Source organism: Ursus americanus, chromosome 21 (assembly GCF_024610735.1).
Source record: "Ursus americanus isolate L20-20 chromosome 21, mUrsAme1.1.p, whole genome shotgun sequence".
In the NCBI taxonomy this organism is placed as follows: Eukaryota; Metazoa; Chordata; class Mammalia; order Carnivora; family Ursidae; genus Ursus; species Ursus americanus.
Genome location: NC_142147.1, coordinates 1,257,439 through 1,269,526, shown reverse-complemented (window position 1 = coordinate 1,269,526; position 12,088 = coordinate 1,257,439). Strand labels below are relative to the sequence as shown.

The window sequence follows — 12,088 nt, the reverse complement described above, 5'->3', positions numbered from 1 at the left end:
CAATACAGGACGTGTTGGAAACAGCCTCCTAGCCTTACCCGCGCTGGGCCTATGCCCACAGAGACTTCTAGAAACCCGCAGGGTGGGGCTGCCTTGCCCCTGGGGCTTTCTTCCTTTCCCTCTCTCTTTTTCTCTCCCTCTGTGTGTGTGTGTGTGTGTGTGTGTGTGTGTGTGTGTGTGTGTGTGTGTGACTTTTATCAAAGGCAAACAGTGTGATCCCTGAGATAGGGCCGCTCCCGACAAGGCGGGGACCAGCTGGCCCGTGGGAGCCGCAGGGTGGGGCCAGGCAATGGGCCGGTTAGATCAGTGCATGCTGGCGGTGACCCCAGAGCCCACTGCGCAGGGTGGGGGGCTGCAGGTCAGCTGGACTTGCTGCCCTGCTCTGGAGACCACCGGCCATTGGCACGAGCACAGCCTGGCCCATGGACCGAGCAGCCAGACCACAGGGCTGCCCCAGTCAGAGCCACAAGCCCACCGTGGGGGTGGGGGCGGGGGGCCGAGACCTGGTGGGCTCAGGGTCGGAGCCTCGGCCCTTCCGTCAGCAAGGAGGTCAGGCCTGGGCACAGCAACTGTACCTGTGCCGTGGGACCGCGAGCTGTCCGGGCCCCTCTGCAGACCAGAGCCACCGCCTCCCTGGCTCACCGTGCACACTGGGCGGGTTGGCCCCCAGGGCCTCTGCAGGCATGAGGCAGAGCTGGGCCGGGGCCGGGGCTCAGTGGCCACCCTGGGCTGGGCCCCACGACCCAGGACAGCCCAGGAAGGAAGAGCAGTGCTGGTCTCTCAGACTGACACGCTTGCCTTTACCCTCAGAGCTACCAGGCCAGCAGGTAAACTGAGGCCAGTGGGGGCTGGGCAGAGGCAGGACCTGGCCAAGGCCTGCTGATTCCAGACTCCAGGTCTCTCACCCAGCCACCCCCTTTGTCGGGATCCCAGAAGTGGCAACACTCAGTCCTGCCTCCTTTGTCCCTCCGGACACCGTGGGAGGGCTCTGAGACCTAAACAGACATTTAAATCGTATAAATGTGCAAGGACTGAATTCTCTCATCTGGTTCCTCACAGACGCTTGGGGGGCGAAACTGAATCCCGCCACAGCCTGTTTGTTCTGGAAATAACGTGCGTGGGGTTGTTTGCTGGAATAGATCAGTCTTTGTCCCCATGCGGTGGCTGTAGTGATAGGCTGACCGCCATGGGGGCCTGCCCCCTCCCTGAGAAGACCGGTGCAGAAGGGGAAACTGAGGACAGAGCAGGAGGAGTCAGCCTGCCGTGCGTGCCCACCTCCCCCCCCAGCGGTGTCCCCGTCTCTCTGCCGCCTTCTCCATCAGCCCAGAAAAGGGTGTCAGGGACCTGACCGTGAGCGTGGCCGGGGCTCTGGTTCACATGTCCCTCCCTGTCGCAGGTCTGGAGCTGGTCGCTTCACGTGTGAGCCTCGATGTCCCCCTCTGTATGCTGGGGAAGGACTTCCGTGTGGCGGGGAGGGATCCCCGCAGACTGTACCGGGCGCGTGACTGGGGCTCAATACGTGGGGGCCGGGAATCGTGTCAGGATCATGCGTTCTCAGGGCGGAGGGCGTCACCCCCATCGCTCGCCGAGGGGTTGGAGGCCAATGGAGGCCAGGACACGGCTGGAGCTCAGAAGAGAAAGTAGACGGGATCACAGGAGGATGCCCGGGAGGAGGACACCTCCACCCGGAAGCCCACCCCAACTGGCCTGCCCTCCCAGCTGCCACCGCCCGTGTTTCCTGGGAGATGCAGAGGGCAGAGGCTGTGCCTCCCTCGTCCCTGCGCCAGGCGCCCACACAGGGTTTCATGGCCAAGCACTGAGCCGCGAGTCCAGAGACCGAGCGTGCAGTGTGGCTTGGGCGCACATGGCCCCGGGTTTCCTGTGTGTGGTTGGGAGCTGTCTCTACGGCCTCGGGCTGTTATAGAGCCGGTTTAAAAATAACCGTGTCTTCCTGCCTGTCGGTCTCCCTGCCTGCCCGCCCCCACCCCAGCTCCACGTCTCCTGCCCCTTCACCCCTCGCCCTCACTCATCCATACTTTCATTCATTCTTGGCCTTGAGCTGAACCCTCAGGAGGTTCGCAGCCTGCCAGGAGTGGATGGCCCCACCCACACCTGCTTTCCTGATGCAGTTTTGCTTCTGCTTAGGAGAGAGTCTCTGGTAGGCGCTGACTGGCCTCTAATACCATTGACCGTATTTCCGCTGTGCAAGAGGGTGGACAGGAACTGTTGGTTAGAAATAGGTTATATGAGTACATGGATGTTGAGCGTCACCAGGGCCACCATGTACAGTTGCACAGGTTGTGCACTGTAACAAGGGCTCTGGGTGAGCTGGGACTGAGATCCAGCCATGTACCTGTCCTAGCCCTGTATGCACCCACAGGGGGCGCCCTTCCTAATGCAAAGCCCCTCATAAGCGGCCTCCCTGAAGCAGGAAGGTGGGTTTTCGTGGTGACCATTGCCCTATCCCCAGCCCAAGTTCCTTGGCTCCCTGGCCTCCTCACCTTTCCCATGCTTTGGCCAGCCCCCAGCCAGCCCTGAGTGGTGGGTTCTGCCCTCAGGCTTGCAGAATGGCAGCCTTTATCAGGAGCCAGCCCTCCCTCTGGCAGAGCCTGATACCCAGAAGATGGAGGGGCTGCCGTGGGAAGCACCAGCCACGCTGTTATCTGGGAGGCTCGGCCCGCCAGCCCTGGGGCTCCGATTAGGGAGTGTGGCTGTTTGCCTGTTGGTGCCCATGTGGGCGGGGCAGGGAGGCACACTGGCTCTGCTTCCCTCCATCACCATGAGGGCCGGGACCCCGGGACCGAAGGCCTGGAAGCCCGGGGCTGCCCCTACTCCTCCTCTGCTCTCGGGGACCCCCGGGCCAGCCCCCCATGGAAACTGAATTTCCAGTTTCTCCTCCCACAGGAAGGTGGGCCAGCAGCCTCAGGGGGAAGGTGTCAGCTCCTGACGGGGGCGCCGTGCCCACCGAGGCCGGGAATGGGCTCCTTCCAACGTTCTGGACGCTGACGGGGAACGAGGTGGAAACGGACAGGCTCCCGGTCACCGTCCCTGTGTCGTCTGTGGTCCCAGCAGGAGAAATGCAGTTCAGAGGGGCGTGCGGCCATGCCTGTTCGGAGGCCCATGAGCAAGCCGGCCCCTTGTTGCTTTGAGGTTTCCGGTTACCCGCAGAGGGGCAGGCCGCAGCACGGGGACACTGGGCGGTCCCCCCTGGACCCACCGCCATGAGCTGGGGAGCCATGGGTGCGGTGCACAGGCTCAGTCCGTCCTGGGCTCCCCACCGGCCTTGGAAGGCTTGACAGATGGGTAGACGGACAAATGAGTCCTCAGTGAGCTTGCCTTCAGACAGCCTTCTCCTCCTCCCTCACGTGTGCCATCCCAGAGGCCAGCCAGGCGGGGAACCAGAGACCCACATACACCAAGGGCCCGGCGTCAGCGTCCAGAGCCGGGTGGTCTGGCTTCACATCATGACATCCCACGGCCGCTGCAGGGCCTCACACCTGTACCGGGGGCGTAAAGAGAGGGCCGGCGTCGCCAGGCTACAGCAGCCAGGGTGGCTGACTGAGCCGGCTGGGTCACACTCCCGTCCCTGAGCATGGGCCCTGCGGGGCCAGGGAGGGGGTGGCCCATGGGCAGCGCCCTGGGCTGGGGCCCAGGTGTCCTGGGTGGGCTGGCAAGCGACGTGGCCCTCGTGGGCGAGCTGCGAAGTGACAGAGCCGGTCTCTGCCCCCTCTCTGGGGGGCAGATAAAGGGGCGCCGGCCTCCTCAGCCTGGTCCTGGTCCCCTGCCATCTAATCTGCCCGGGGAGACAAGGACCCAGTTAGAGCATTTTAGCTGGGCCTCCTGGCTATTTACACCTTATCTCTGCCATTAGGCCGGCAGTTATCTGATAATCGGGCCCATTAAGGCCACAGCCTGCCCGATCGGGGCTCCAGGAAGTGGGGCCGCCGCCACGGCGCTCGCTTGGGGACCAGGCCAGGCCACGTGAGGCCTCCGTGGGCCCAGGCAGCCCGGATGGCACCCGAGGTACAAGGTGGCCCGGCCTTCCTGGACAGAGGGCGTGGGATCAGGGAAGGGACCGCCCTCTGAGGGCGTGACCACCACCATCCCCTTGTCCCATGAGGGCGCTGAGGCTCAGGCGGGCCGGTGCCGTGCCCGGTGTGAGTCTCCCAGGCGCCCCGACAAATACAAGCTTGGGGCCTCCACATATCAGGACTGTGTTCTCTCCCAGTGCTGGGCCAGAAGTCCCCCTCGAGGCGCGCTCCCTCTGGAGGCTCCTTCCTGCCTCCATCAGCTCCTCCCAACCCCGTCACTCTGGTCTCTGCCTGTCTTCATGCGGCCACCTCCCCCGTCTCTCCTGTGTGACTTTTATGAGGACACATGTCACTGGATTTAGGGTCCCACCAGATAATCCAGGACGGTCTCCTCTCGAGCTCCTAACTTGGTTGTATCTGCAAAGACCCTTTTTCCAAACGAGGGCACATTCACAAGTTCTAGGCGCCAACGTTCAGGTCCTGCAGAAGGTCCTGAGGACCGTGCCGCGAGGCCGGCTGAACCAGGGGCCTGACTGCAGACCCTGTCCGACCCCAAGTCCCGCCCTGGGGAGAATGACGTCTCAGGGACGCACAGCAGAGGCCCGTCTGCAGAAATGCAACCACACCCTGCGGTGGCCCTCCAACACATGCCACAGGGGCCACCGCCTGGGCCACGGGAGCTGTCAGAGCCCAGAGGGTTTGCAGCCCCGCCCCCACCCTCAGCTAGAAGAGGCCATGCAGAGAGGCAGCAAGACTCAGGGCCCCAATCTTTCCAGAAAGTGAGTGGCAGTCCTGGGAGGGTGGGTGGGGCAGCGGCATTCTGGGGACAGTCCCTGTCCCTGCTGAATTGCAGGGAGTGAACGGAGCCGACGTCAGGGCCCCCCAGGTGCAGAGTCTGGCTTTGCCGAGGGCCTTGGGGTGGTGCGTGGCTCTCTGACTTGGTTCCCCTCTGCGAGCTCTGTGCAAAGCACGCTGTGGATTACTGCTCTCAAGTCTGATGCAGCCCAAGGAGGCAGGAAGTGTTAGAGACGTGGAAGTCAAGGCCCAGCACTTCCACAGCTGCCCTCCCAGCTTGCTGTGTGGATCCGGGGGCTCAGGCCAAAGGGGAGGGGCTGGGAGGACTGTGCGGAGGGGCAAGCCTCGGCGACGTCATCGTCCTCTCCTGCACGCCCGCGCTAACGTAAGCTGCGGGGATGACCTGGCTCCGCGCGTGCGTCCCCGGCACGGGCGGGTTGGCCAGCGCCACCCTGTGCTTCAGGAGACAACGTGTCCTTGTGGAGCAGCCGTGGTCCCACCGGCTCAGGTCCAGCCGCAGCCACCCCGTGCTGTCCCCGGCCATCCCCCAGACAAGGGCTTGCTGCAGGGGCCGGCCCGGCTCCCAGAAGCCACACACCAGCCACCGTCCCCGTGACGCAGGCCCGCGGGGCACCCCCATCGCGGCAGCTGGTCCTGGTGGGAGCGGGGCCACCGAGCTGGACGGCACCGGGCGGGCGGGCTGGTCCCTGCGTTGGGGCACGCCTCACACGCCTCACACGCCTCACGTTTCTCCCCACAGACGAGCTGGAGCTGCTGTTGCAGGACGGACAGCGGCGCGTGCGGGCTCGATGCAACCTCACTGAGGGCCTGTCCTGGGGCCCGTTCCGTGGGAACGTCCAGGGCAGAGCCTCGTCCCCTGGGCAGGTGGAACCGGTAAGGAGCCCCAGCCCCTGCAGCCCACCCGCCTGCAGCGGTGCAGTGCCAGGCCAGAGGCCACCCGGAGACAGACCCCTTCTGCCCTGAGAGCCAGGCCCGGGTTGTACTCCAGCCCAGGAGCGTCTGCTCCGTGTGCAGTGCGTCCGGAGAGGTGGGCCTGAGGTGTCGGGACCAGGACAGCAGGAAGGAGTTGACTGCCCGGGAGCATAAGGAAGGCTTCCTGGAGGAGGTGACGCAGGAAGGGCTTCTTGGTGGAGTCTCTGAATGGAGGAGTAGAAGTTGGCAAGACAGGGAAAGAAATGGGTGTTTGAAGTGGGGGGCTGGACCTGGCCTTCGTGGGCGGGGGCAGGCGAGGTGGTTTTCTGGGAGCTTGGGGTCCACGGCAGCAGGGGCTGAGGTCCAGTTCATCCCTGTGGGGCCTTTTGGTGCCCCAGGGTCTTCACCCCCCAGCACTTCTGACCTGCCTGTGTCACCAAGAAACCCACCCGGGCAGCGCCCTCTCGCTCGTCTCCGCCATCAGTCGCTTTGGGGCCACCTCTGGGCTGCCTTTGGTTCACAGCGAGTCGGTCTGTGTCCTCTCGCAGGGGCACAAAGGCTCCCTTTAAAATACATTTTGGCGAAGAAAAGGCACTGATGTTCGGGAAATGGGGCAGCCGGGTGGCCAGCATGCGGTAGGACAGGAGCCGGGTGGGGCCTGACCGTGACGCGCATCCGAGAAACCTCTTGGAGCCCTGCTGCCACTCGCTCGAAAGGCCAGGGGCGCCCTGCGTGGGCCCTGCAAGCCCGGGCTCAGGCACCCCAGATTGCGGCACAGCCACGGCCTGGGTCCTTGGTGATTCCCGAAGTCGCAGTCCGTGCGACTCGATCCAGGTGCACCCTGGCTGGTGGGCGCCCCCAGTGCTGGGCCTCCTGGTCCTCAGGCCCCAGGGGTGGGCCTCTGGCCAGGCTCTGTGGGGTCAGCGGACAGTGGCAGTGCTGCGGGGAGGGTCCCCCAGACCTAGAGGCCAGATGCTGCCCTGACAGCCCCATCCAGCCCCAGCCTGATAGAGCCCCGTTTCTCAGCCGCAGGAACCAGGGCTCAGGAACTCGGCCTGTAGCAGTGTCTGCGGGGCTGGGGGGAGCTGCAGGCGGAACCCCCGGCTGCAGACCCTCAGACCGCCATTCACGGCGCCCGCCCGAGTCAGAATCTCTGGGCTGGGGCCTGGGCCTCCGGAGATCCGGGCAGTCTCCCAGGAGCTAACCGCACAGCCCGGCTGCGGCCCCCGGGCCATCCACACCGCCGTCACAGCGGAGCGCCCAGGCTCAGGGGAGCACACGCTGGCCTCGGCCACTCAGCAGGAGTGGCTCCCACCCCATGACCAGGCCGTCCCCGTGGAACGGGGTCCGGATCCCATCGCCGCCTCCCTCGGGGCTGTTTTGCTCCCACGTGGGCTCCTGAGCTCCTTGAGCTCCTGCTTCCTGCGCCTGTGGGGCCTCAGTGGGGACACAGGAAGGCCCTGAAGGGTCCCTGGGACCTGAGCCTGCAGACCCTCCAACGTCCCTGCAGAGGAGAGGGTGAGCGGGCAGAGCTGCAGCTCGTCTGCAAAGTGGGGCAGCTGGTGGCATGCCCGCCTCCCAGGACAGCTGGGCAGGTAAATGAGACAGTGCCTGCAAGGTGCTTACCACCACCCTGCAGGATGGCTGACCCTCCTGTCCCATGGCCCAAGCAGGGAGAAAACAGTGGCAATCATAAGGCAGACTGGCTCTGCTTGAGGGAATGGAGACTGTGGTGTTCAGAGCAGTCTCCTGAGGCGGTAAGCTCCCCATCACTGGAGGCATGCAAGCAGCAGTTGACTTTTCAGAGGGTGGGCTGTTGTGGGTCAGTTTATGGCTGGAAGGAGGAGTGTGTGGGCTGGGAGCTCCCTGGCTCTGAATTCTCATAAGAAGTGACAAGATAAAGGGGTGCAGCTGTGTGTGGCCTGCACCTGTCTCCTCTGCTCCCCCCTCTGGAGACAGTCCCTCTAGGACAGACAGGTGTCGCTCACTGCACACACCGAGGTGTGCCCGTCCTGACACATGGGACCTGCTCTTCCCAGCCCACACCATGTGAGGCATGCTCCCCATTTTACAGACGAGAAAACTGAGTCTCCAGCCGGGGAATGACTTGGTAAACTCACCAGGATCAAATAGCAGAGGGAGAATTGCGACCCTTGTCTGCCTAAGTTGAGACCCTGCAGGCTCTGTAGGGCTGAGCTGGCCCCAGGGTCCTGACCACGTCCCCGCCCTGCCCTCCCCTCTGAGGGTTTTGTCTTCCTTGGGCCCTGGGCGCAGGTCAGCCTGGGAAGACTTGGCACGGGGTTGGAGACGCTCTCCAGGCAGAGAGATAATGTCCACGGGGAGCGAGGGACCAGCGCCAGGGAAGCCAGTGGCCTTTGAGGCTCTTGCTGAGGAGCCGAGGGAGGAAGGAGCCTAGCCTGCTCTTCCCTGCAGCTTTATCTCCTGCAGAATTAAATCCTTGATTAACCCTTATCTCCCCAGCAGGCGCTATCTGCGCCTTGGCGCCGAGTGTCCAGACACACCGTACACGATGATTGATTTCTTAAAGATACGTGTGCCTTTCCGATACTTCATTTATTGTCTAAATATTTTTGCTAACATTTCAGCGAGCCCCTTATCGAGCTCAGCTGATGGGTCCCAGTTCTCTCCCCCGTGCACCTCCCACCCCAGATCGTCCTATCAGCCACCAGGCAGTTTGTCTTAGCTGTTTGGAGAGGAAGGAGGGAGAGGGGCACCGATAGTGTGGGGACCCTTCCCTGCTGGTTTCCTTAGCCCCAGGGCTACTTGCAGGTGGGGGGGGATGGGGTGACTCCCCTCACAGTCCCTCCTCCCCACATATGAGACTTTGGGGGTGGGAACCCCAGGAAGTACACAGTGAGTGCACAGAGCCTGGCAGGGGTCGGGTTGAGAGTGGTTCCTGCACTCTCAAGGTTCCTGCACACACAAGTGTGACCTTGGGCAGATCCCTCCCTGGTCCAGCTGTGGCTTCCACTTCCCAGCGTTTGGAAACCCAGCCAGCTCTAAAATTTGCAGTCAGATACCAAAAAAAAAATGTTCAGAATGGTTGGGTGGGTGGGTGGGTGGATGGATGGATGGATAGATGGACAGACATGCGGATGGATGGACAGATGGACGGATGGGTAGGTGGATAGATGGGTGAATGGATAAATGGATGGTGGATAAATGGGTGGATGGGTGGATGGATGGACGGACGGATGGACGGACGGGTGGATGATGGGCGGGTGGGTGGGTGGGTAGAAGAAATGAGCAGATGAGCGAATGAATGAATGAGCGAACTCTCATGCCAAGCCTGGCCCACTGTGGCTCGACCCATCTGTCTAGTAGTCCCCCCAGGGCTGACCCACTGTCGCCATGATGCCACCATGACATCCGTGAGACCTGGCAGCAGGGGCCGTGGCTGCCCATGAGGGCAGCACATTCTCCGGGTAGAAGCCCCTTCCAGAGTGGTTCGAATGAGACCAGCTGGGCCCTGCCCTGCCATGCGTCTTCATGCAGGGACTGGCATAGAGGGACCTTGGGTGGGCCTCCCCCGTCCCTCAGCTAGAGATGGCATTGGGGCTGGGGCCCTTGGGGCCTACAGGCTCTGAGCAGCCCTTGTACAAGAAGCCCTGTGGGTGGCACCCGGGGGTCACTGCCCAGCGGAGCCCAGCCTCCCAGCAGGGCCACCGACCTCTGCTTCTCTGCTCTTACAAGGACACTCGCCACTGGATTTAGAACACTGGGTAATCTAGGAGGGTGTCATCTGGATTGTCCTTAATTTAATCACATCTGCTAAGACCTTTTTCCAAATAAGGCCGTGTCCATAGGCTCTGGGTGGACTTGCCTTTGGGGCACATTCAGCCCGCTCCACAGAGCTAGCAAGCGGCAGAGCCAGGGTCCAGCCCAGACTGGCCCCTGACCCTCCACGGGGCAGCCCCTGAGGAGATGGTCAGGTCTGGGCTTGGCTGGAGCACCAAGGTGGTGTGGAGGGCAGCGCGCAGTGCTCTGAGGTGGACATCCTCTGGACAGGAGGCTTGCCACTGGCCTTCCTGGGTCCCTGATGCCCTTCCTCCCCACGCCTCAGCCTCTCTACCTGCAGCTGTAGGGACGGGGTCTGGGAGACGCTGTGGGTGCAAAAGGTCAACTCAGACCAGCCTCCTGGAGGCCCAGGAGGAGGAACCACCTGATCTCAGGGAGCCAGGGACCCTTCCTGCCACACTGGAAAGACCTGAGCTGAGGGGTGGGAGAGGCCTCTCCTCCTGGGGCCAAGGCAGCCACAGGCACCACACCCACCCTTACAGCTGGCTCCCTCCCTGAGCCCAAGGGCCACCTGAGGAAGAGGGCTGGGAGCCACATGGACCGCATCCCTGCTGTCCACACAGCTCCCCACCTCACCCCCGCCACACCTCATGCTCTTCTCAGCCTGTGTCTCTAGCACATTCTGCCTCCAGCCTTACTTTGGTTGTTTCTTGTCACCCTCCTGCAGCACCCACACTGGGACATCAGGATGGCATGTTCTGTTCATGCTGCCCCCACACTAGGCCCACGCCAGCCTCTGGGGGACTGTTCAACAAATGAACAGATGGATGGGTGGAGGCAGGAAGGGAAGGATAGGTGAGTAGAGGGGTGGGTGGGTGGATGGTAGACGGGTAGATGGATGGATGGGTGGATGGCTGAGTAGACGGGTAGATGGGTACGTGGTGGAGGGGTGAATGGATGGTGGATGGATGATTGGATGGCTAGACGGACCGAAGCCAAGATCATGCAGACCCCAGTTCTAGTCCTGTGTACACACGGCCACTTCCTGTGGCCCTGGGCATCACTCAGCTCCGTGGGCCTCAGTCCTCATCTGTGAAGTGGGTTCTTTGCCGGGTCTGGGAGAGAGGAGGAGCCGAGGACAGAAAGGCAGTTGCTTCTGGGAGGGTGAGCAGGACAGGGACAGGACTTCTCAGGATGAGCTGAAGGAAGGAGGTGGGCAGGGGCCCCCATCAGAGCCCAGACCAGGCCTGCCCCAGACCTGACCTCCCGTGAGCCTGCCCCACAGTGGCCTGGCGGGGGCCCAGGCAGGCCCACTGACTTTCTGCAGGGCGGTCTGGCTCACTGGGCTGGGCCGTCCCCTTTCCCTGCCTGAACGGGGCTCCTGCCTCCCTTCCCCCTTGATGCTGCTTTATGAGATGGCCAAGAAGGTTTGGGCACAGCCTCAGATAAAGTCTCAGTGGACGGTGCAGAGATGGAGTTTCTGATGGTTATCGGCGGGCACAGAATCCACACACTGACCTCTTTGTTGGGGGAAACAAGGAGTGGTCTCAGATGGACCCAGAGAACTTCAAGTGGCCGCCCGTTATCTCAGGGCCGGGTGGGGCCGTCCTGGAGCCAGGAGGAAGAGGCGTGACCCCGAGGGGCTGCAGGCAGGGTGGGCGGAGAGGCTTCTTCCTGAACCCGACGCGGCCTGTCCAGGGGGGAGCTGGATCCAGACGGGACCCGGGGGCGCCTGTGGAGGGAAGGTGGCCGGCAGCACAGGCCGGGCAGGGGAGTGACCGAGGGCCCCTCCCAGGCTTACAGGGGCAGCACAGCGTGGGGTGGGAACAGAGCCTACCTCGGCCCAGCGTTCAGCCGCCAGAGAAAGGGGCTTCTGTTCCCGGGCTGCTCGAAACCGGCGGGAAGGAAAGGAGAGAAAAACCGGCAGCCAGGCAGCAGGTGCCGTGTCAGACCCTCCCGGGGTGCCGGCGGCCCCACACCCATCCTGGCAGGCCACAGAAGGTCGTGTCCCTGCCGCCCCCATTCAAGTCGGGCGCCAGGTCCCTGCCCCGGCGTCGAGGAGTCACAGGCCGAGTCGGGCAGCCCCAGATCTCCCCGCGTTCTGCTCCTGTCCCCGTCCCCCCGGCCGGCCCGCCACCACCACGCAGGCGCTGGGCCCTGGCAGGACCGCGGTGCCGCCGCCTTCGCTCCCAGGCGGTGCACGGGGAACGGGGGGAACGGGGTTCTGCAGCGTCAGCAAAGCCGCGCGGGGGTTTTATCATGCTGGGAGCACACTGCTCCTGCGGGTGATAAGCATTCAACCTACCGGGAGGATGTCAGTCTCAGTTTGAGGGTTAGAAATATTGGGACGAATAATTAGATTTCATATCGTTACCACAGCACCAATCGGAGGATCAGGCAGATTAATTTTTTCACCCTCCTCTGCTCATTAATATTCATTAGAGACTCAGGAGGCCCGGCCCCGCCTTGCTGCAAGCTGCCGGCCAGGTCAGCGCAGCCGGGATGTGGGGGCCGCCGTGGCAGCCCCGCCCGGCCGCTGTGCCCCCAACCCTTCCGGGCTGAGGCCCCAG

At 63.2% G+C, this 12,088-nt stretch overlaps 1 protein-coding gene across 1 annotated transcript in view; it reads left to right on the top strand.

The window, feature by feature from the left end:
• ZFPM1 (zinc finger protein, FOG family member 1) overlaps window positions 1-12,088 on the top strand; it is a 66,478-nt gene that overhangs the window by 44,407 nt on the left and 9,983 nt on the right. Inside the window, exon 4 of the mRNA XM_045772725.2 lies at window positions 5,587-5,720. Within this exon, the coding sequence (XP_045628681.2) occupies window positions 5,587-5,720 (134 nt within the window). The remainder of the gene's footprint in view (window positions 1-5,586; window positions 5,721-12,088) is intronic.